The sequence below is a fragment of the Humulus lupulus genome, chromosome 1, assembly GCF_963169125.1.
Source record: "Humulus lupulus chromosome 1, drHumLupu1.1, whole genome shotgun sequence".
Classification (NCBI taxonomy): Eukaryota; Viridiplantae; Streptophyta; class Magnoliopsida; order Rosales; family Cannabaceae; genus Humulus; species Humulus lupulus.
Window position 1 is genome coordinate 293850068 of NC_084793.1, and position 26562 is coordinate 293876629.

At 35.4% G+C, this 26562-nt stretch overlaps 1 protein-coding gene and 1 long non-coding RNA gene across 2 annotated transcripts; both read left to right on the forward strand.

Moving 5' to 3' along the window:
- The first annotated feature begins 3062 nt into the window (after positions 1-3062).
- LOC133810396 (uncharacterized) lies at positions 3063-14021 on the forward strand. Its single transcript, XM_062246057.1, has 7 exons — positions 3063-3260; positions 3358-3406; positions 3511-3651; positions 4433-4666; positions 5340-5379; positions 5465-5562; positions 13723-14021. Exons 1-7 carry the CDS (start codon positions 3196-3198, stop codon positions 13738-13740), a joined length of 645 nt encoding a protein of 214 aa, XP_062102041.1. The 5' UTR covers positions 3063-3195; the 3' UTR covers positions 13741-14021.
- LOC133810412 (uncharacterized) lies at positions 5569-12250 on the forward strand. The gene is made up of 2 exons (XR_009882103.1): positions 5569-8929; positions 9080-12250. It is a non-coding gene; the product is annotated as an uncharacterized LOC133810412 (long non-coding RNA).
- Positions 14022-26562: the final 12541 nt, after the last annotated feature.

Here is a 26562-nt window from a genome sequence, read left to right on the forward strand (position 1 = left end):
CGATGTGTACATATGTGGCTGCTCGACTGCCACGACCGAGGGTTGAAAGAGGAATTAGGGTTAAACCCTATTTTGCCGCTTAGATGGGCTGGTTGTAAATATTTTTCCTGTAATGAACCTTAAAATTATATTTATGGGATCCCAATGTATACAGTAAACATTTTAGTGAAACGTTATATCTTAACCCACATTTTTAACCCTAAAATGCTAATCATACTTAGTTACACGATTATGGCCAAATGACTCGGTTAGCGAGTTTAGCACTGTTTAAAATGCACACCGTAACGGTTCCTGGAGTTTAGGGCGTTACAAATAGGCGCTAGGGGTGGCAGAGGAAGGGGTATAGGCCGTGAAAGAGGTGCCCTTGCTAACCCAAATGCAGCTGAGATCCCTGGCATGGAAGTGCCACTAATACAACCAGCAGCCCCAACTGCACCATCTATTGACTTAGTTGTCGAGGTAACAAGACTAAGGGAACAATTGAGACAGAGGGAATATGAGTTGGCCCAAGCCCAGGAAGCACCTCCAACCCAACAAGTATCGTTGGCACAACCTAAGCCTCCAGTACGACAAGCGCCCTTAGTGGCATATTTGCTCTTGATAAGGTGCCCAACAACCCACGTTGTTGCTTGACGATGATCTTTCTGTCGTACTTCTAGTGAGCACGTATGTACACTATTGTAAATAGTGATCTCAAATATGGAAGACCGCGCTAGTTTTTCCCCCTTAATCTCCAACCACAGCCAGGATCCTTACAGGTGATATACCACACATCAATATTAGATTTCTTCACCACAAACTCAAAATTATTCTTCATTGCGAAGAGAGCCACTTTGGTTTTCAAATCCCTCTTGTCGTCGAAAGTCTTCCCAAGGTGTATTTCTCCCATTGGTGCACCGGATGAGGAGGTCTATGAACGACCAAAGGCCATAAGATCTTCTTCCATAAACATGGGAGCACTCCATCTTATGTGATCTTCTGTTGAAAATATTGGAACTTTCCCTCTACTGTTATCTTCTGTTCTAGCAGGACGACTAGAGCTTGTGCCAGGTGTTCGGCGTCCTTCACTTGGTAGGTGTGCTTGTGCATATAAGATACTGGTTGTTCTTGTACTTGTTCGACTTGCAAATTGTCTAATCTGTCAATCAACACTTTTGCACTATAATATGCCTCTGAATCGTCCTCCAATCCCTCCTCATTATCTTCATCAAATTCAGCTACTGGATCGTCATTCACATATGGGTCGTACTCATACATTATGTCCTTCGGGAAACAAGTAGGACCTCCAGTTGGGATATCAACATCAACAGTACCCATCGGATCTCTTTCTGGAACAAAAGCGCCCACCTCAGTACGAACTTTGTTAACATTGGAATTGGGAGTGGGAGATGGATTTGCAATGAAAATCTTCTTAACAAGAGTGACATACAAGGGAATCCTTTCTTGTGATGTTATTCCTAAGAATACATGGACGTTAAGATCACTTTCAACATGAACGAGTGTAAATGGTTGGTCGCCACATGTGTAAGGAACCTCCAATTTCAACCCATACAACTCTTTATCAACCTGAAGTGCCTCGTGCAATATGTCAAGAAGTTGCAAGTACATTACATCATTCTCCATCGGTATCATTGTACACTGAGCATCCTTGAAAATCTATTTCCTATCATCTGTTTCCCAAACACCATTGTAAAAACAAAAACGTAAACATTGGAACCTAAAATGAAAAAAACAAAGAATTTTACAAAGAGCCCTATCAAGCCCCTATCGAGCATCTATCGAGGATCCATTGAGCCTTCATCAAGCAACAAATATAACAGATAAATTCACCCAGCCTGACCTTTAACCAGCTGATACAACTATCATCATCGAACCCTCATTGAGCAACCATCAAGCAGCAATTGAGAAACTAGTAAACCAAAAGTCTACGCCCCAATCGAACCCTATCGAGCAAATAAATATATATATCGAGCCACCATCGAGCACCTATCAAGCAAATATAAATATATATCGAGCCATTATCGAGCTCGATAATAGAACCTATCATCTACATATTATCGAGCACGTATCGAGAAAAATAGTTGCAAAAAATGCAGAAATACCTAGAAAATCGCAGATCAATAAAACTCACAAACATACCAAAAAAACACACCAAGCTACACTTAGATTTGTTTGAAATAACAAAAGAAAAAGTAAATAAAAAACGCCAAACACTAAAAAAAATGAACAATTTTCTTACCCATGGTTTTTCTCTTCCAATATCCCTAAAAATAGATGTTGCCTTTGATATTAGGATCTTCACAACCATATTGGAGATGCTTTCAACTATTTTACAATGACATGTGGTTGTGATTGTGGTATTCTAGTGCAAACCGTGAGTTTGGGTGAGGGAGATTGAGATTTTCGTGAGAGAGAGAAGAGAGAGAAAGAAAAGAGAAGTGATAAAGAAAAGGATATTAGCAACAAAACTACCTAAATTATTACATTTGTAGTACTTAAGTAGCCAAGTTATTTTTTTGTCGACGAAAGTACCTTCTGTCCATTTTTTGTTGCAGCTGTCAGTTCCAACCGCTAAGTGTGTTTGTGATATGTTGGTGAAAATACCAATTTAAATGAATATTTATGGTGAAAGTACCTAATTTAATAGATATGTACAGCAAAAGTACTCTCTTTATAAGCAAATTTGATATCACGTAATGGACTTAGCGATAAAATAAAAAACTACAACAAAACATAAACGGAATGTTCTTTCGTCGACAAAAATATAACTTGGGTATTTAAGTGCTACAAACGTAATAATTTGAATATTTTCATCGCAAATATCTCATAAAAAAAATAAAATAAAAGGGGTATTTTGGAGAGTTGGAAAATCAATAGCATCAAATTGAAAGATGTCATTTTTTTTTAAGAGTAATGATATGTGCTAAAAGATTATGCACCACCAAAATATTAGTTAGAATCAAGGTTGCATTCAACAAATCAAATTTATTTTAGATTGGGAATGCCTACTTTGCTCTATTAATTTGGTTTGGTACACATTAGACATAGAAAGTAAAATTTACCAAACTATATTTGCTTTTTCATCCTTTTCTTGTGTACAGTATTTAGTCGGGCGATCCACTGTTCTGTCAAACCGAAAAAAATTCAAATAAGAAAGAAGAAGAAGAAGAAGAGAGAAGTCCATCTGGATTGAGTATGGCCATAGATACAGTTGAATCTCCCTCTCCTTCTCCTTCTTCTCCATCAATTTCCCATTTCAGGTTTTGTTTTCGTTACCCAAAGGAAATTCACTTATGCCAACCCCCGTTTCTTCAACAACTTCTTCTTAATCATCAAAGTTTCATGCTTTCTTTTCAGTCCACAGCGCCACTTCTATGTCGCCGTTGACAGGCACCACTACAAGATGGTCTCTACCCTCAATTTTTCGTATATATATATATAAATTTATGTCTGATATGAAAAGACACTGTTTTTCGTTTTTTTTAATTAAAGTTTAAATTTTTATTGCAGGTGACGTTGCTGGAATTGCTGGGAATGGCGGCGGGGAGCCGTCCGGGCCTTCCAATAGTGGTCAGCTGTAGCTCACGTGACGAGCTCGACGCCGTTTGCTCCGCCGTTTCCAGCCTTTCTTTTATCTCATTGGCCTCTTTAGTAATTACTACTAATGTCTTTGAAGATTTAAACAACTTTGTTTAGTTTTAATCTATCTGAGATCCCTAGTTTGAAACCCATTTCTTGGATTTTGATTAGGCTAACGAGGTTTAGTCGTGTGACTTGTTCTTCTTTATTTAGAAATAGATCACGGGTATTTTATAGTACAAACCTTACTATTAGGATTGCTAAGTTTGACTTCTTGTTCTCAGGGCGATAAACTTTAAATTTCTGCGAATGACTTTTACTTTTTTGCACGAGATGGGTAGGTATGCATATTTGTGTTTCTTCAACTTGATTCAGCAGTTGCAATTGAATAAGTAATGGGGTTTTGTGATTATGTTTTATCTTTCTCTGGATACGATAAATAGATTGTTGTAAGAGCTTTGGATAGGTTCCTATTACAGCCAAATTCTTGAATAAAATTGATGGAATTGTTTATTTCAGCCGAACACACATTTACAATTTAGGTCCCAATCTTTCCAGAGGTTTGTTCTCTCTCAAATGAGTCTAAGTCTAACTCTTCCCAAAAACAAAATAATCCGGTACCCTTTTGCTGAATAAGATAACCTATTTATTGTACGGTAGTTAGTTATAGACTTATAGTTGTACATGACTAGGATTGATTCTTGTTGGGTAACAGTCTCATTTCTCTTATTCCTCCCAGAATAGGTATATCTAACCTTTGGTCTAAATGTTACAAAGAACATGATAGTAAAAGCACCTTATTCTAGCTGTAATGAGTTCTAATATAGAGTGCGTTGAATTTTTCTTATGCCAGTACAGTGACCTGGCGGAAGCAGAACGTGCTTCAGTTCTAGAGAAATTTAGGCAAGCAACAGTGAGATGGAACCAAAATGCTAGTGCTGAAGCAGGAGAGGACACTGATAGTGGGAAAGATGAGCAAAAGTCTTATATGATTGTTGTAACAGATGCATGTCTTCCACTTCTTTCTTCTGGAGAGTCACCTATTGCTGCTCATGTTTTAATAAATTACGAGTTACCAACTAAGAAGGTAGAAAAATCATTCTTTCAGCAGCACTTTATACACAATACGATTATTTGTGGTCATAGCTGCTAATGACTTTAACTGTTTTGCATACATCTGTTATTCTTTCCTGACAGACTTTTCTGCAATTTGTTATCATACTCAATTGACCAAGTAGTCCTTGATTTGTGCTTTTCTAAAATATTAAACACTGTTTGACTGATTTTGCATCAAATTCTTACAAAATGCTTTTGCATTTGTCCGAAAAAGCTTGAGACCCTTTACTTCTCACATGCAGTTTCTTCTTTTGTAGTTCTTAACCGTTGGGTTACAGAGGTTACTCTTTGCTAAATCAGTAACTGATGAACCATTTTGAGCATTTCATGGTTTCTTCCAACGTTTTACTTTTTTCTTTATTTTTGTCTTGGACATGCTTCAGAATGTACTGCTAGAAGGGATTTACTAATTTTTATGATTGTTTTTTTAGGCATTTGGATGTTACCTGTAAACTTTGTACTCGTAAATTATCTGGTTTTGCTTTCAGCTCCTTGGTACCTTCCATTGCCGAGGTTGTTAGGGCTATCCATCATATACTCTTGAAGTTTCTATGTCCCTTCATCTGTCTAATATGATATCTGACCCTTATAGCTCCCCTGTGATCTAATGTGTCTGATTCCTTTCACTTTCATTGTTTGTACAGGAGACATACATGAGACGCATGACAACTTGTTTGGCAACAGGTTTCCCTCCACTGCTGTATTACTTTGTTAGGTGTAGATGGTATGTAATTTTGCGATGTTGCAATAACTTCGATAAAATATACAGATGGGATCGTAATCAGTATGGTAGTTGGTGGTGAAGTAGTAACTCTCAAAAGCATTGAAGATAGCAGCAACCTACTTATAGCTGAGATGCCCATAAATGTAAGTTTGTTCCTCTCTTAAAGTTTGGCATGGACACCTGACAAGTCACTCCCGAGAGTGAGACTGAGGAATCACCATAAGCTTGCTCAATTAAGTTGTCTCCACTAATATAAAATCTATATCAAGTAGTTCAAAAAGACTTTGCTAAACTTATAACTTTAGACTTAAGCAAAGGTAGATAAATAGTCATTTAGGCTTACAAATACCATAAGCATATAAACCAACAAACCAACCAATTTGTTTTCAATCCATCACACCAAAAATCATTATTTTTACACATTTAGAAAGAGAGATTATAGCACATTCATCATTTTTTTTCGAAGTTATCATTTTTCTCAAATCACACTTCCCCAAACTTAATTTTTTTCATATATTTTTGAATTATTTCAGGAGTGTGATAATCATAAGCATAATATTTCTTTTTCCAAAGAATTCATAAATTTCTCTGTCTCTCTTTCTTTTGTACAATCATACTGCATCCAAATCACACCAAAACTTCACCATTTTCCATTCTCTTTTCCCACAATTTATATGCTCATGATATTCATAGGAAAATGAAAAATAACAAAGTTAGGAAATTTTAGGCTCAACATAGTATAATTAAAAACGAAAGCCAAATTTTTAGGCTAAAAATGGTAACTAAGGATAAAATTTTCATTGGTTAGTTTGAAAGGCTCAAACGTTCCAAAGAATGCCTAAATCATCTCTACTTAAAACTTCATTCAGAATTTCGTCTTAACAAATTAACTGAGCAAGTTTTAGCTTATTTCAATATCCACCAAACATACAAAATCCTACAATACTTGTAAACTCATATCATGTAAAACAAAAATGAAATGAAACACATATAATACAATAAATGACAATATTCATATCAATTATCAATTATCAAGCACATAGCCTACATATCCAAAGCATCACTGCAACAACATCAAAGAGTTAACATATTTCATCATCGAAGCCCCACCTGTCTTAGTGAATATTATTTTAGTACAGTCATCCAATAGTCGAAAATTAAAAACTAAATTAAACCCCAGAAAAGCAAAGAAAAAGAAAAAAAAAAATTAAACGAAAAGCAAAAGAAAGAATATAAAAGAAAATAAGCTTTCCCCCAAACTAAAAATAAACAGTGTCCCTAGTGTTTCATTATAACCCAAGGAAAGAAAGAAAACATCATAAACTTGACAACAGAAACTTTATTCATCATCCTCTTCATCTTCTTCATCTTGGGGCAGTTGATATGGCTGACGTAATTCTACGGGGCATTGTGGAAATTCATTAAATCCCGTGTATCGTGCAAATGTCCCACAGAAATTTGCCATGTAGTTTGTCATGTGGGACTGACGGTCTCTAATATCAGCCTGACCATGCATTAACAGCTGTTGTTGCCTCTTTAGTTCTTCAATGTCTTGCTGCATGCTGCTATACTGCCTTAAACTTGAGCCTTCAGTAGCTCTAGATGAAGATGATTTTTTACCTTTTCTTTTCGGCCTCGAAGAACCAGGTTGTGTATCTGTGGGTGGCAATTGCAAAAGGCTCGGGTTTGCAGGCTCATATCCCAAGCCAGTTGGCCTAGGAACACCACCATTGTTTTCATCTTGATGCAATACTGACTGGTGATTGATTATAGCGAATTGTTCACAGACTTCATTTATGTTCATTGGCACCCCTTGATCCTTGCATAAACTTGTGATCAAAGAACCATGGCCATGGCCACCAGATGTGGTATCTCGAGCAAAATAGCTAATACTCTCGTTGATAAGCCTACCCACATTTATGGACTTCCCCGAGCATATACAATGTAACAGGTATAATCTTTCGACTGTCACCTCCATCTGTTGAGTTGAAGGCATAAGAATGCTGATTACGAATCTGTTCCAAAGCCTCCCATATGGACTCAAACATGTAGCCTTGATAGAGCGCGGAGTTACATTGTCACTACCCATTTTGTATTCTAACCATGGTCTAGTTATTTCTTTTAAAATCAGATCATAATCATTCTCATTCATACCCGCTCGTTAATCATCATCTCAAGGATCATTCAGGCCATAGAACCTGTTTATAATTTCTGGAGAATAACAAACCTTTTTACGTCGAACCAAGATAGTATGATTTGTGTGATCCACGTAAGCATTGGCATAGAATTCCCTTACCAAGCTTATGTTTGCCATGCGCTTAGGCTCACACAATTGCTGCCAATTTATGTTAATAATCATTTGCTTGAGGATTTCATCCGTCTCACTTGGCGAAAATGAGACTCCACAATCACAATTTTATTCTTCACAATCCTTTCCTCAAACTTATTATGAGCAGTTGGGTTAACAAAAGTATGAGGAATGTTCACATTTGCTCTTTGGACGGTGGACGTAGTTTTAGCTTTCTTAGGTGCTATTGTTCTTCTTCAATCACAATAACAAATACCAAAGTAGCTTAACGCACTCACAACCCCCAAATCAACTCAAAAACCCACAAAAATTCTCAAAAATCTTCAAAATCTTTCACTCGGGACTTTTATCGAACACTTGATACGCAATCTTCAAAAATTCTCCCAACACACTCAAATGACCCCCATATTTTCCCCAAACTTGCAGAATAATCTCACAATAGAATAATAATAAAAGCCACACACCAATCTCCCATTTTTTCTTCATTTCCTCCATTTCTTCATCAAATCACCACCATAACGCATCAAGGTTCGGATTTTGTGGTGATTTCAAGAAATTGTTCATCATTCTCAAGAATTTCAAGGTACATTGTGTTTTGAAGTTTTTGTTAAATTTTTGAGGAAATTTGAAGAAATAAGGTTTTTTGTTTGTATAATTAAATGATTTTGAGATTTGTTGTTAGATTGGTGTGTGACTTTTGTTATAATACTATTGTGAGATTATTCTGCAAGTTTGGGGGAAATATGGAGTCATTTGAGTGTGTTGGGGGAATTTTTGAAGATTGCATATCAAGTGTTCGATAAAAGTCTCGAGTGAAAGATTTTGAAGATTTTTGTGCGTTTTTGAGTTGATTTGGGGGTTGTGAGTGTATTAAGCTACTTTGGTATTTGTTATTGTGATTGAAGAAGACTAATGACACTTAAAAAAGCTAAAACTACGTCCACTGTCCAAAGAGCAAATGTGAACATTCCTCATACTTTTGTTAACCCAACTGCTCAGAATAAGTTTGAGGAATGGATTGTGAAGAATAAAATTGTGATTGTAGTGTCTCATTTTTGCCAAGTGAGATGGATGGAATCCTCCTGCAGATGATTATTAACAGCAATTGTGTGAGCCTAAGCGCATGACAAACATAAGCTTGATAAGAGAATTCTATTCCAATGCTTACGTGGATCACGAGAATCATCCTATCGTAGTTCGAGGTAAAAATGTTTGTTATTCTCCAGAAATTATAAACAGGTTTTATGGCCTGAATGATCCTTGTGATGATGATTAACGAGCGAAAATGAATTAGAAGGATTATGATATGATTTTGATAGAAATAACTAAACCTTGGTCATAATACAAAATAGGTAGTGACAATGTAACTCAGTGCTCTATCAAGGCTACATGTTTAAATCCATATGGGAGGCTTTGGAACAGGTTCATATGCTCAGGGAAGTCCATAAATGTGGGTAGGCTTATCAAAGAGAGTGATAGCTTTATAGCTCGAGGGATCACATTTGATGGCCATGGTTCTTTGATCACAAGATTATGCAAGGATCAAGGGGTGCCAATGAACATAATGAAGTCTGTGAACAATCCGCTATAATCAGTATTGCATCAAGATGAAAACAATAGTGGTGTTCCTAGGCTAACTGGCTTGGGATATGAGCCTGCAGACCCGAGCCTTTTGCAATTGACGCCTACAGATGCACAACCTGGTTCTTCGAGGCCAAAAAGAAAAGGTAGAAAACCATCTATATCTAGAGCTACTGAAGTCTCAAGTTCAAGGCAGTATAGCAACATGTAGCAAGACATTGAAGAATTAAAAAAGCAACAACAGCTGTTAATGCAGGGCCAAGCTGAAATTAGAGACCGCCAGTTTCACATAACAAACTACATGATAGATTTCTGTGGGGCATTTGCGTGATACACATGATTTAATGACTTTCCACAAAGCCCTGCAGAATTATGCCACAATATCAACCACCCCAAGATGATGAATAAAGTTTCTGTTGTCAGGTTTATGATGTTTTATTTCTTTCCTTTGGGTTATAAAGTAACAGTGGGGACACTGATTATTTTTAGTTTGGGGGAAAGCTTAGGGTCTGATTGGTTTATTAGAAAATTGTATTTTCAAAAAGTGTGATTCTGAAATGAAAATCTGGATTTAGTGACTGAAAATATATTTATGAAAATGTGATTGGTTCACTATCTGTAAACTGGTTTTGAGTTTTAAAAAATTGAATATGTGATTGGTAGAATATTCGAAAATAAAATAGAAATAGAATACGTGATTAGTAGAACTAAATCTAAAAATTATTTTATTTTAATTATTTTTTTAACAAATGTTGTATGATATTAAAATTTCATTTACCAATAAATTATGTAATAATAGTTCATATATTTTTTCTAATTAACTAAACTCCAAATTCTTTGCATCCATTTAATCTTTATATACTTTGAAGAAGCACAATGTTAATAATATCAAGAACTTGGATTAAGACAAGGTCTTAATGAATTCGAAACTGAAGTGAGGTTAATAATAAAACTTCAAAAAAGTCGGTCTGAAATAACTTATCAAATATTAACACAAAAATTTCAGTTAAAAAATACCGTTGTTTTCATTATTTTCTCAAATCAAATCAAACCAGTTAAAATTTACAATTAATATTAGCAAACAGACACAAAAACCATGAGACAAAGAAAAACCAAAAAAATCTTTGACCCACCAAAGCAGAGATTTCCTTCCTTCTGCCTGAGGTTATTAACTATCTTTCCTTGTGTAATGCACAGAGTCTGCATGCTTTCCAAGCTCCTCAGAAGAGTTGGAAGACTTCATCATCTTCTATTGAAATTTAAAATTTAAATATGCAAACAACAAAGATATAACTTGCCAAAAAATACTTGCTTATTAAGTTTCATAAACATCCTCCTAAGTCATTCAATTTTCTCTCTGCATAAATGTATCAATGTTACAAAAATTAAGCTATACATAGTATAGTTGACGCGGTTTTTTGCTAACGGTGAATTAAGAAAATAACATGGTTGAATTAGTACTTGATGAGAAATCGAAATAAGAAAATAATTCTCAAAAACACTGGTCTTTTTACGTGGTTCAATAGTTAAAATCCACCTAGTCCACGAGTCTTCTCTCTATTTTGGCAGAGTTTCGTTATTACAGAATAATCGTCCATTTTCTTGTCCAATATTCTTAGTATTTATAGAGAAATTCTTTGGACAGATTTGGGTAACTGCGTGAGTCAATCATGAATTTACATATTTATTACATTTAATATGAAATATTCCCATTTACACTAGGATACGATTTGATTATGAAATAAACGGTCTTCTAATATTTGGGACATTAAATATCACAAGCTGGCTATTAATAATCGTATAAAGTATGCGGGTCTTCAGGGATCCACGGATACGCCATATCTCCAAGTTACCACGAGCTGGATATACCGTCGAGCTCGTATTGTGGAGGCCATGCCTTATAAACATAATAAGGTCGCGCTTATCAATTTATGCATCCCTAGCTCATACAATCGTCATGAAAACCGTACTGTCTACGTAGAAAATACATGGACTCCTTGGCTATTTCTTCCATGCATTTATTTGCTAGCTGTGTACGAGTTGAATGAAAGACTATTAGGGTACACAAGTACACTGCAATAAAAACTTTCAATTTATGATTCAAACAAATGAGTCATATATAAAACATGAGAATTATTTATAGCCCAAGAAAAACTCTTGCCGAGAAGAGCATAATAATAGAGTAAAACAAATTATAAATTGCACAGTGGGAGATAAAAAATTTCTTGAACTAACTAAACATTTATCAAGTTAATATAATATGCTTCCCAATTAAGTTAATATAATACTTGTTAGATAGAGATCACATCTCTCTCAACATGTGTAAAATTGTTAGAATATTAAATATATATCTTTACTCACACGCGGAGAACAAATCAATCTAATACATCTGCTATTGGATAAGGCTTCAACCAAAGTGACCCCATTAATATCTAACACATAAAACCTTATAAAAAAAAAGCTACTGGCGGCACACCAAAGAAGCTAGGATATGAAATATATCCTAAAAATTACCAAAAAATCTAAGAAATTATATGGGGTTATCAAAAGACATCTCATCAGAACATTAAACACCCATTTCGTATATATATTCGACTGGTATTCACGAAAAATAAAAAGGAGATTTACCATTAGAGTGACTAGGGATTGAGGACTTGTGAGTGATGGTGAACAATCTTGAGTATACAACTGGGTCTGTGTGATGATGAACAAGAATGAAGAAGAAAAAGCAAATGATGAAGAAGATGTGAAGGGGCAGCCAATTGAGATAAGGGGAAACAAGTGAGGAAGAGTTGAAATATGTTTTTTTTTTTGGGTTTTGGATAAATGAATTGAATGCTAAGAAAATGTGGAATAATCGTTTTCATTTTTTCAGGCTAAAATTCAATTTTGTATTTGAACACAATTTTTTAAAATAGTTAACCAATCGGTTATTCGTGTGAGCCATGTGTATTTTGTGTTTTCAAAATGATAAAATTATTTCCAAATTAGATACCAATCAGGCCTTTATTTTCTTATATATTCTGTTTTTTGTTTTTTTAAAATTTTTTTTCTTTGCTTTTCTGGGGTTTAATTTAGTGTTAATTTTCGGCTGTTGGATGACTGTACTAAACCAATATTCACTAAGACAGGTGGGGCTTCGATGATGAAATATGCTAGCTCTTTGATGTTGGATTGATGCTTTGGATATGTAGACTGTGTGCTTGACTTGTTGATAATTGATCTAAGTATTGTCATTTGTTGTATTATGTGTGTTTCATTTCATTTTTGCTTTACATGATATGAGTTTACAAGTGTTGTATGATTTTGTATGTTTGGTGGATATTGAAATAAGCTAGAACTTGTTCGGTTAATTTGTTGAGACAAAGTTCTGAAAGAAGTTTTAAGTAGAGATGATTTAGGCATTCGTTGGAACATTTGAGCCTTTCAAGCTCACAGATGAAAATTTTATTCTTAGTTACTCTTTTTGAGTCTAAAAATTTGGCTTTTGTTTTTAATTATGCTATGTTGAGCCTAAAATTTTCTAATTTTGTTATTTTTCCTTTTCCTTTGAATATCATGAGCATATAAATTATAGGATAAGGCAATGAAAAATGGTGAATTTTTGGTGTGATTTGGATGCAGTATGATTGTACAAAAGAAAGAGACAAAAGTTTATGAATTCTTTGAAAAAAAAACATTATGCTTATGATTATCACACTCTCGAAATAATTAAAAAACATATGAAAAAATTAAGTTTGGGGAGTGTGATTTGAGAAAAATGATAAGTTTGAAAAAAAAAAGAATGATGCATGTGTTGTAATCTCTCTTTCTAAGTGTGTAAAAAGGGTGATTTTTGGTGTGATTGATTGAAACAAAATTGGTTGGTTTGTAGGTTTATATGCTTATGGTATTTGTGAGCCTAAATGACTATTTATAGACCTTTACGTAAGTCTAACGTTATAAGCCTAACAAAGTTCTTTTGATCTACTTGATATAGATTTTATATTAGTGGAGACAAGTTAATTGATCAAGCTTGTGGTAAATTTTGATCGGTTTGTGGTCTGAATGAATTTTGATACTTGTAGAATTATGTTTTGTACAGAATTTGTAAAATGAAATGTGTATTTGCATGAATGACAGTATTTAATAGGTTGAAGTTCTAGTTGCATGGTCTGAAGCATTGGTTGAATGATTGAAAAATAGTCGGTACTTTAAGAAAATTATGCCAGTAGTCTAAGTTTAATTTTTTTCTGTGAAGTTTAAGTCATCTAGTGATTGAAAAAGAGTTGGTACTTTGTTCTTTCTTTTGTTTGCTTGTGGACAAACAACCAATCAAGTTCGGAGTTGTGATAAGCTTACAAATTATTTTTTGGCAGCAATTGTTCTACTTCTTCCCCACTCTCGAATGATATATTGTTCATCATATTTGCAGATCTATGAGATACTCTGAAGAAGATTGATCTTTTTGACAAGCCAAATGACACATCAGAACACTTGAATCAACATACTTCCTCGGATGGTTGAATCAACTTGTCGATGATTGAAGCTTTTCTAGTAGTTATTCAGTCAGATGCAGATTTGTGTACATCATGCTTCTTCCCATTTGGTGTTCTTTGAACTATGGTTTTGCAAAACTCTATCATATCCAATGTGAAGATTTGTTGTGTTGTAGTTTTATTCATGCTTTTGTTTTAAAATTGGGAGTGAATATTAAAAATATGTTTGGCAAAATATGTGTTTTTTTATATATATATATATTTTATAATAACTTTGGAAGATAACATTAATTTGATAATTCTTTACTAAATAATTTCTGTTTGAAACCCTTTGGAATACTATTTTATATAAAAAAAATCAAAATAATACCAATTTATCAAATAACATTAAAAATTATTCTGTTTTCACCCATTACTCCTAAAAAAAAGAATTAATTAATGAAAGAAAAAGTGGGGCTGAGGCCCTCGAGAGAAATTGCAATGCAGTTGCTTAAAAAGTGGCTCAATGACTATAGTTTGATAGGCAACGGCATCAATATTAAAGCACTTCTGTCCGTCAACGTAGCTTTTTTTTTTTTTTTTTAATTGTACATATATATATATATTTAGGGGAGTTCTTTTATAGGTTTTTTAATTTAAGTTCTATTGGTGGGGTTCTCAGTGTTCTTGATCCGTGAACAGTTTTCGGTACGATTTTTTTTTATGACTGTGTATATTGTAGCTATTTAGAGCATCTTGCATATTTTTAAGAAAATGCTGAATAGTTTACAGTACTGAAAACTAAGTTCAAACATGTTGCATGCATGACTCATTTTTTTTATTCGCGTGGAAACAACATGTTTGAACCTAGTTTTCGGTACTGTAAACTATTCGAAATTTTCTAAAAATTTGCAAGATGCTCTAAATAGCTACAATATACACGATTATAAAAAAAATCGCTCCGAAAACTGTTCACGGATTGAGAACACTGAGAGCCCTACTGGTAGGCTTTAAAGTGAAGCTCCTGTAGAAGAATTGTCCTATATATTTATATGTAAGGTAACAATTATATTTTTTACATTGCAATTTTTTTTCTTCAAATAATTTATTTTCTTCTATAAATACTCAACTTTATTTAATTTTCACACCATTCATACATTTTTCTTCTTCAAAATTGTCTATTACAATTTTTTTTCCTTACCAATGGATTCCCAAAATTCTCCACATATCAACTCTTAAAACCCAAATTTTTAATATTCTCAAATTTTTCAAAATTCATCAAATTCTCTACATACCAACTTCCAAAATCCAAATTTTCAGTATTCTTAATTCAATCAAAATTTTCAAAATTCTCATTCAACTAATTCCCAAAATCCAAATTTTCAATATTATCAATTTAATAAAAGTTTTCCAAATTCTTAAAATTATCCAATGTCCTCTTACCCTTTACAAAATTTTGGTTCTTTTGAGACGCTCCAACAAACTCCATTCTTCACACCAACAAATTCACTACCATATGCTTTTCATACGCCTTCTGTTGACGCTGTTTTTCGTCAACTTAATTATGAAGAGCACTAAACAAGAATGTCGAAAAAATAGAAGAATTTAGAGGTTTTTTTTACGTAGTTTAGCAGTTAAAATCTGCCTAGTTCACGAGTCACTATTATTATCACTACTCTATCAAAGCTTTTGAATGAAAGCAATTTGACAAAGTTTCTCCAATACAATTTGTGCGTGAATACAAATGAATCAGACCAGGCTATTTATAGACCTAGCCGAAAGAATATCTTCCCCCAATTTAGGAAAGTTACAATCAAGCATTTGAATTTGAAATAAATACATTAAATGCGTTAATTACTTAATATCCCATGAAAAAAGGGATTTAATACACGGTAATAACGAATCCCTACGAAATAGGGATTTCCTAACAACCTTTCTGTGTGACAAACACGTCAACGAGCTCGATTGTTATGCTGACACTCTTTTGAGACTAGCCAAGCTTCGAGCTCTTCACTCCAGTTGTGGCCTCCTCTTCATCCAGTAATTTGGTCGAATACGTTCCTTGGGGAGGGGTGGTGTCTTCGAGCCTTCAGCTCAAGTTCGAACATTGCAACTCATGCTCGAGTGCTAATAATAGATCTAGAACCATTTGATAATTCATATAAGTGTACTGCTAGTTAGTCTCAAAATTCGGGTGTAACATTTTGCCCTCTCAAAAGTGTTGGTTCGAATCCTCTGAGAAGGAAACTTTTGAACCTCACTTTCGGAAAATGTGCCCACCTACCACACCTGAGTGTGGACAAGTGTCACTAGGGGATTGCTTACTGAGAGTACTCAAGTGCCCTTTTACCTTCGCACGTCCTTTCCCATTCTCTTTTTGCCGCCATCTCTTCGAAATCAAATGTGATCCCTTAGATCACTTTTTAACTCAGATCAAGGGCTCAGGTCCATTCGCCTTTTACGATTCTTCCTACCTATATATACATGTCCTCTCATCTTCCCTATATTCCACTTTTGCATTTTAGCTTTCAGAAAAGAAAATACAAACAAGAGTCTTTTTTCTTTGCATGTTCTCCAAGACAAAGAAGAAAAATACTCTTTCCACCTTTGGCTCCGTGGGATCGTTCCTGCTACCCCTTCTCCAGTCGACGATCTCTTCATTCCCACAATCTACATTGTGTAAGTTTTCTGATCATCACACATTTTTTTTATACATTTCCTCTGTACATAAGAAAATTTCTCTAGTTATTGCTTCACTCTTGAAACCTTCTTTGCAAGAGGTATCTCTTGATTTGTGTAGGATTGTATAGACTAGAAGCATGCTTTAGGCAAAAAATGATTTGGTTAAAACAAATAAAAATGGGACCTTTTCTATTTTATTTTTAGGTTATGGGGTATTTAGTTTTAGGTTTTGTGTAGCTTAAGGAAAATGGTTATGGATTAGGGTTTTAACGCACGTATCCCAATAATATCTCCTTATTGGGTAACTGCCCATTTTTTCCTAGAAAGTTGGGATACTCCAAACTGACAATAACCGCTCCACTCTCGCGTGGGTACATTCCTGTTGCCCGGAACTTATTAATAGTTTAGTGACGACACGTGAGTTAATCTCCCTATTTCAAGCCTTTAGGCACGATTAAGGCGATCTCGTTATCTCGAGCTTGTAAACTCAAGTTATCGAGGTTTAATCTTTTCCACTCTTTTAAATAATGGGCCATCACCTTTTTCTTTCTTGTTAGATGTCGTAGTCTTCAGCGAATCGGTGGGGGCCCGAGCTTGCTATCCCTTACCATCCACCATCTCCTCGACCTGAATTTTTGTTTACATGAAACCAGAGGCTGATCTAGGAGCACAAGGAACATCTTGAGCAAGAAGACATCCGAGCCTATTTTCGACGTTAGATCGACGAGGGAAAAAGAAATAAGCTTCGAATCGTTGTGTATCCTGACCCAGAGCGCGAGATTCAGCAAATTCCACTGGATCATAAGTGTAAGGTCACCATAGCCTATCCCTCAGCGTACTCTCATTCAGCCTTATGGAAAGCAATTCGAATCAGTTGACCACACACATAGCCTATAAAACCCTTTCCATTCCAGTCTCGGAGGATTCTATCTTTGAGGTTGAACATTATCAGAGCTTTGTCACCTCCGTTGGGCATATTTCAAAATTGCTGGCATACCACAGGTTAAAGCTATCCGGCAAACTGATGTGTCGGCCCGCAAGCTCCAACGAAAGGATTTGTTATGCTTTGGGTGACAACGATCCTGAGAGGAAGGTTAAGTTCGCGGCTTGGAGTCGTGAGCACATGCGAGCTAGGGCCTTACTACCCCTTAAGGAATATTTCTGGAGCTTCCTAGATTATGTTGGCATCGCCCCATTCTAGCTCCAAACCAACTCATACAGAGTCATGACCGCTTTGAGGTCACTACACCACGAGATGAAGTGGAAGGGACCTTCGGCACATGAGATTCTCTATCTCTTCTGCCTCAAAAGCAATCCCTTCCGAGCTCATGGCGGGGATGACTTCTACTACCTCTCGAGCTATCCAAAGGAGAATTGGTTGTTTGAGGATATTTCTAATCACCCTCCAAACTTCAAAACCATCTTCTTTTGGACAGATGGCCTCGTTCCTTCCCGATTTTACTCCTTCCAACATATTCCTAAATATCTTGCCATGACCCTTTTTGATTTTTTTTTTTTAATTTTCGAGCTTGAAATGCTCACTCAAACCTTTCCTGCAACCAACTATCACCGACCACAACCAACAAAGGCCATGAAAGATCACAAGGAGGTGATTCTCAAGCTTCCTTATGGTTGGCAGCCCCTCACTTACCTCCTTCATGAGGATAAGCTCCGAGCTTGCGGTCTCCTGGGTTAAGGCGAGTCCACTGATGACTCAGGAATCCGCAAGTTCACGAGATGGGAACATGTCTCAATCCCAATCTCCAAGCTTCCCTCCTAAAGGAGACCCTTGAGCTCGCAAACTCGGGCCTTTATTCCTCGTTTACCCGAGCTCCCATGCTCAAGAGCTGAAGCTTAGGATGAGGCTTCACCGAGCTCAGCGAACAGAGGTAAAGTAGTGTTAGACCTGTCCAAGTGGTCTCCCACTCCTTAGGCAGGAGCCTAATGTAGTGGTTCTTTTTAACGACCCTAGGAATAATTTCATGGTCTGGTCAGGGGTAGATCTTAAACTCCATAGGTTTGATAGTTGGCTAGGGAAGTACCAAACCATGTAGGGAAGTACCAAACCATGTATAGTCTAAACTGTTGGGAATAATGCCCTTAAAGCAATTGTAGTTGACAAATATTTTTAATGAAATAAATAATTGAATTGAATTATTATATATATAGACTATGTTCGATATTATATGATAATATTAAGTGAATATCATAAAATTCCAAAGTTTATCTATGTAGTCTTAATCTCATATTGGTATGAGAGGATCGAGATTAACGTAATAAACTTAAAATAGTTCGCAGTAAAATAAAGTTATGGAATCTTTAGATTAATTACTTCTAGTACGATCCACTAGTATTATGAATACATGCGACCTAGATCCATGTTACTAGTGTAGTAGGACACTTTAGTGGAGGTACTTTGCATGCTGAGAGTATGTAGAACTGGACCAGATGTGATTTGTTAATACTTATTTAAACACTGTTTCATATCATTAATCAAACACATCAAACAATGATCATATACACAATGATCTTAATCCTGAGGTTGCTGAACTCCTATATATGTAATCTGATCTTTTGATTCATGCGTTAATGTTTGTCAGAATGATCAGGCTAAGAATAATTGTTTTAGGGACTCAATGGTGTATATGGTTGGGGGCGTAGTTTAACAGATATGGAATCTATAGCTTTTTATAGATTGAATAATGGTTCCCTATTGGGTTGTCTTTTGAAATTGAAAAGATTATGAGCGTTCACGTCGCAAACTTGTTGCGACACAACCTTCACTAGTAAAGTTAATGGTACTCTAGGAACAAGATATAGCTAAAAGGGTAAAACAATAATTTTATTTCCTTTTAATTATGAAACATTAATAGAGGATTAACGTTGTATGTAATGATTATATCAATTGACACTTTATTCTTTAATAAAATACTTAGTAAATATATGTCTGTAATTATCAAGAGTTCAATCTCATATTTATAGTGGAGTAATCATGAGATTAATAAATATGATTATTTAATCAAAGAACTTTGATTAATAATTTAATATTTATTGGAGTTTGATATTATAGGTCCATAGGTCCCCATGGTGGCTCTATCAACACCATATCAATGTAAGAGTTGATACAAGGGTATAACTGTAATTTGGAAATTTGAGAAGAATTTTATTCTTCGGGTCAAGTATACAATTATATGATAATTGAGGTTGAATAATTAATTTAGAATTAATTATTAATTTTTGAAAATATTAATTTAAATATGTAAATTTCGAATTTCATATATATAAATAAATAAGATTTTTTTTTAAATTAATTATTTTATTTGAGTGAGAGAAAATAAAATTGGTAAGTCAAAAATAATTTTTGATTTATTGAATTTTAAAAGATGATGATAATGATGATCATCAATTTGAATTTCGAATTTTGAATTTAAAATTTAAATTTTGAAATATAGTTGTCATCTTTTCCTTAAAAAGATTAATACCTTATTTTGTGGAAGATTGATTTTAATTAAATAATTAAATAAAAGAAAAATGCAATATCCCTGAAAAAGGATATAGTAGTACACGCATGACACCGTCTAATGACTGTCCCTGTAATGACCCAACTATTTCTAAGACCTTGGACCATTAAAAACTACTAGGCATAGTTACTACTTTTGGAGAAAACATACATAAGAAATAATCATAACTTTATTGAAACTCTAAAATAATTATTGTATCAATAACATAAAATTATAAATTAAAATGTAATATGGCATGGGTACCCATTGTTTGTAAAACATAAAACATATCTTTAAATCAATTGTTCAAAAACTAAATGCAGAATTACAAAAGAAACATAATTCAAAAGACTAAATAAACATCATCCTCGATCGACATGCAGTCCACTCAGTCCATTTATCCTTAACACACAAGCCAAGCTACCAAGAATCCTTCCGTCTCCATAATCACTTTACTGCATCACACTAAAAATAAAGGAGTGAGCCTAATGCCCAGCAAGGAAAATCTACTAACAACATACATCATAAATCAAAAGCATAAGACTATATCATAACCACATACTATAAAACATATATCACAACTCTAACCCATGATCATGGTAATCTTGGGGTTTGCTATCTAAGAAACTATAAGCCCCAAGAAACATAAAAATATTGGGGTTTGCTAGCTAACCAACTATAAGCCTCAAGCGACATAAAAGCATTGAGGTTTGCTAATAAGCAACTATAAGCCCCAAGGAATACAAGACATATTCATATATATCATAACATAACATAACATAACATATCATAACATAAACATATCATAACATATAAGCATATAAAATCTATCCTATTTTCCTTACCAAAAGCCGGGATATTTGGAAACAAGAACGAGATTTAGAAACTCCTATAAACCAACAGTAGAAAAGGGTCATAATCTTTAAGAATAAAGATGAATATGGGAACTAAACCATCAAGAAGAAACTTACCAAGAAAGACCTTAAGTTTCAAGAACTTAAATACCTAATCAAGAATCAATAATAAGAGTTAGGATCTGAATAAAAGAAACTAAAGGATTATATAGAACTGAACTTAAGGAATAGGAATACCTTGAATGACCTTATGAATTGGTCTAAACCTCAATACTGAAATCACACTGTTTCTCACTTCCCAAGTGTTTATAAAAGCTTAGAATAATAAAGCTTTAACCCAAAACCCAAGTGTATCTCTCTATAGTAACACTAGCACCTTGGAGATTCTGATCAAATGCTTGAAAAATGAATAAAATGGTTGAGCACTAGGTCCTATTTATAGAGTTCAAGGAGTGAAACTAACCCCTTTTAATTTGAATAAATAAATGATTATAAAATGAAAAAGATTTGAATTTTCGTTCAATTGACACCCAGAACCCGATCAAAATTGTTCAAAGGCAGGTCTGTGTGGTTAAGGCTATTTTTAAAATTCAAAAAGTCAAACTTTCAAAACTATACTCATGGAGCCGATATATCGCCTCCCCCAGTATTCCCGAGGCTTGTTCGATCGTTCGTGCAAAGTCGACGTGTTTTCCCTATCTTCCGTAGGCGATATATCGGCCCCTATGCTGCGATATATCGGCATACGTTAATATATTAAACACGTATTTGCACTTTTTTCAGCTTAATTTGAATTGGATAAACAGCTTTGACTGAGTCATAATACGATCCTAACAGTTGCTGGAAGGTTCTAAAGCTTCTAGATCTTTCTTTTATTAAAACTATTCATAAAAAATACTTAATTCCTTATTAATCATGATTATGACAAGTGTCATGCTCTTAATGGTTCTATCTAAACCTTAGGTTATAATGAATAATATATCTATGACCAGCAATATTAATCAAACCTAATGTTATAATTAATATTCTTAAACTATAGGTTAAACTTATAAAATCCATAACTATTGCTATGAGTTTCCAACTAAGTCCCGACTTGAACCAAAATCCACGGTAACTAACATACTACTAACTAATACTAACTACTACTACTACTACTACTACTACTACTACTACTACTACTACTACTACTACTATCTAACTAGGCTATGTAAACATTCTGGGACTCTACAGTCCCATGCGTGTATCAATATGATGATATTGTATCAGTGTTGCTTTTATTTTATTTATTTAATTAATTGATAATTTGAATTTTTTTTTTTTAAATTTGGTAAGTTAGATAAAATCAATTCCTATCATCATTATGATATTATTATTATTAGAAATAATAAGGTAATAGAAATATCTGTATATATATGATATAGAATAAAGAGAAGATAGACAATACACACAATAGAGAGAAAAACATAAGTCAGAGAGAATCTTAGAGTTTTTGTCAGACAAAACTCTTTCTTCTTCTTCTTCTTATTTATTCTAGCCATTCTTAGGCCATAATCCAAGTTCTCATGTGTTGAGAAATACTTGTGATCATAAAATACAAACTCATGTTCTCTATGTGCCCACACACATCTTGAGGTGTAGAGAACACTCTGGAAGATCGTGGTTTCAGTGCTCAAAGCTTTGGATAGGAAGATTGAAAAAAATTCAAAAAGACTCAAGGACACTTGATAGGCTTCAAGAGGTAATTGTTTATGTTATTGAATTTTTTTGTGTTTATATGTTATATATAAATATATTGTATATTTATATATTTGTTGCATGATTAAATAATATTGTATGTTAATGTTTCTGGATTGTTTTCTTGTTCATATAAACTGTTTATATGAGTGATGAATTTTTTTTTATTGTTGTTGTTCCTATAACAATGGACCCACCACACCAATTTTGCTGCGTGCTCTGAATGTTTTTCCAACATAAACGAGGTTTGGGATGAGATAACTTTCCAATATGGGACCAACGACTATAGGGGTTTAACGAGATTGTCTCCCACCTATAGAGAGGGAACCCCCTTAGAGTCATCAAAAGACAGAGGGATTTCCTAGTACTTGAGCTCAAGCTCGACATAATCGTCCAGTTATGTTTCTTTTCACCTAAAAGTCTCATCATACGTTGTAACATATAATCAACTCCTGATGTCTCATTTTTCCTTTTCTTTTCAGGTGAAATGGATTCAGACTTGGATAACCTCCTCAACAAACCTGTCGCCTCAAGAGGGAACAAATGCCATTGGGCGTCTTAGAAAGGGGGCCGCCCTTCCAAGCTCACCAAGAAGTTCGACCTGCCCCCACCGGTCTCGAAGCCGTCCAACCTAGGCCAAGTCACCGACCCTACAACACTCTTGGAAACTGTGGCCCCTCCTCCTGTGGGTCAACCTAAGCGACCTCGTCTTGCCCAGCCTCCTATCCGAGACTGCCATCTTATAGTCTCGACCTACGTTCTTGAATTTGTGGTCGACAGTGCTGCTAGTACTTTTGGGGTTTGGCTTGGTTCTAACACATAGACTCGCATGGGTCATTGCCTTAGCAACCTCGGGGCTCTCCAGTGGGAGTTCCTGACCACCTTCCAGAATGCCAACGCTCTTTTTGACAAGAATGGAGAGTTACTCTCTTCGGTAAGTTATTTTCTAAGAACTGATAGGCTCTCTGTTTCCACGCCAACTTTTTATTTCTGTCTCTAACATCAGTTTTTAATTGCAGGCCCTCTTATCCTTCGTTCAACATAATTGTATCCTGAACCGTGATGTCGTAACAAGCAAAGTGCAGGCTGAAGAGGCCAGAGATGCACAACTCGAGGCTGAGGACGATCTTAAAAAGGCTCGGCTGGAGCTCGAAGCGGCCCGGAGGGAAGTGGAAGCCAGAGATTCGGAGATTAAGAGGGTCCAGGAGCTGAACGCCAAGCTGGAGGAGGATAAGAAGATGACTTTCAAGTTCATCGAGAGTGAGAAGGTTCGTCTTCTCGAGGAGTTTAGGACCAGAAAAGATCACGCTGTCGACATGGAGATGTATCAAATTTGGGCAACCAATCCCAACCTCGACACCAACTTTCTATCTGGTAGGGAGACCGAGTTTATCAACATATGGTAAGCTTGACAAGAGGAGGAATGGGCTAGGCTTGAGGCTCAAGAGGAGGTGTAGGCCACCAAGCAGGCCGAGACCGTGGTTGAGGGAGCTACTGATCCTTGATGACCAACTCATGGGCTACAACCCATTTTTGTTTACATTGTAATTACATATTTATATATATATGCCCTTGGGGCAAAGACAATTATAACTCAAAGGTTGAGTTATTTGACAAGTTTATGTTTGAAACAGAAGTTTATATTTCATGCTTAAATCTCTTTCTCGAAATCTTTGTGCATACTATCTGCCTTTATCTTTTTTCTCTTATAACATACTTTATATTTCTAGTTCAAAATATTTCGAGCATACAACAAAATACTTTGCTTTTATACTTGTTTATCTACACAAATACTGTCATGCTTGAGTTAGAACTTCCATGTATTCATACATAGTTCATTCGATTGCACATTTTTCGACTTCGTTATCCTCAAAATCGAATATTACTTTTACCAAGTATCTTCATTTAAAATACTTATCGGCATGTAACCTCGTTAGTCTAATTATTTATTGCTTATTTATAGTAACTTTTCCTCATCCTCGAGTATGGTCTTGAGGTTGCGAGGTCGAAACTTATTTGCAAAAATTTCCAGCTTTGTCTCGACTTATAAATTTTGTTGGTTTATCTAGAATTCCAACTTTTAATCATGTTGATTAGAGTTTGCTGGTTTATTCCAGGCTTGTTTAGTTTGTGTTTAGTTAATAATCCCTACACTTGTTTAATTCGTGCCTAGTTCATAATCCATACACTTTGACTAATTTTATTTCATTTTTATTGTTGCCACATTTTTGAGCTTATGGTATGATTGTATAACACTTATGCCCCCTTAATATCCTATGACTAGAATCTTTGGTTATTGAATTTTGAGAGCTTGGAAAAAATATAGCAATAAAAATACACAAAATTTTAATAAAAATCAATGCTTTATTGATAAAAAGAAAAAAATTAAGTACAAGCTTGGTTATACTTGAATAAACATAATTCCTACATTACTGAGAATAAGGTCGTAGATGTTCACAATTTCAAGCTCGTGGTACCAATTCTCCATTTAATCTTGCTAGTTTATAAACACCAGGTCGAATAATGGATTCAATTTGGTAGGGTCCTTCCCAATTAGGCCCGAGCACGCTTGTCGAGGGATTTCGTGTGGCCAAAAACATGCGTCTGAGCACCAAATCTCCCATTCCAAATTTTCTGTCTCACACTTTCTTGTTGAAGTATCTTGTATCCCTTTGCTGGTATGCAACATTCTTAAGTTGGGCTTCGTCTCGTTTTCCTTTGATTGGGTCTAGAGTTTCTTCGAGCTAGGATTGGTTTGAGGTCTGGTTGTATGCTTCGCGTTTGATTGTTGGGATTTTGACCTCAATAGGTAGCATAGCTTCGCAGCCGTAAGCCAGGGAGAATGGGGTATGTCATGTTGAGGTCTAAGTTGTCGTTCTGTAGGCCCATAGGACTTGTGGTAGTTCTTCTAGCCATTTTCCGTTAGCTTCTTCGAGCCTTTTCTTAATAGAGCTCTTCAGAGTCTTGTTCACTGCTTCGACCTGGCCATTTTCTTGTGGATGTGATACTGAGGAAAAAATTTTGATTATCCCATTCTTTTTGCAGAACTGTGTAAACAATTCGATATTAAACTGGGTTTCGTTTTCTGATACTATTTTCCTTGGTACCCCGTATCTGCAAATTATATTCTTGACCATGAAGTCCAAAACTTTCTTCGAGGTGATAGTGGCCAGAGGTTTGCCCTTGGTCCACTTCATGAAGTAATCAACAATAATTATTGCATATTTTACTTCCCCCTTTCCTGTTGGTAGGGATCCTATGAGGTCGATTCCTCATACCACAAATGGACACGGAGAGCTCATCATGGCGAGCTCTGTTGGATGAGCTCGCGGGATTGAAGCAAACCGCTAACACTTGTCATAGCGCTTGACGTATTCGAACGATTCCGCTTTAACAGTAGGCCAGAAGTATCCTTGCCGGATCACCTTTTTTTATAGACTATGCCCCCTAGTGTAGTCTCCGCAGAATCCTTCATGGATTTCTTCTAATTTTTTCTGGCTTCGGGTGGAGTTACATACCTTAGCAATGGCATAGAATATCCCTTCTTGTACAATTTTCCCTCCAAGATAGTATACCTTAGTATTTTGTACATGAGTTTTCCAGCCTCATTCCGGTCTGTTGGGAGGCTCCCAGTTTCGAGGTAGTTAATTATGGGGGTCATTTAGGTAGGCTGTGAGTCAATCATGTTGACGTCTTCATCTTCTGACTCGGCTATGCTTAGGATTGGTAGAAACTCGACAAACAAACATTTAGTGTATCAGCTTCCTTAGTTGTGGCGAGTCGAGCCAACACATCTACATTTGAGTTTTTCTCCCACGGAACTTGTTCAATGGCATAGAACTCGAATTGCCCGACTTCTGCTTTGACCTTCTCCAAGTAAGTTGTCATTTTGATTCCCCGAGCCTGGTATTCTCCTAAAACCTGGTTTTCAACCAACTGGGAATCATTATAGCAATGGATGGCTTTAGCTATAAGCTCGAAAGCTATCCAACGTCCTACTAATATCGCTTCGTATTCAGCCTCGTTA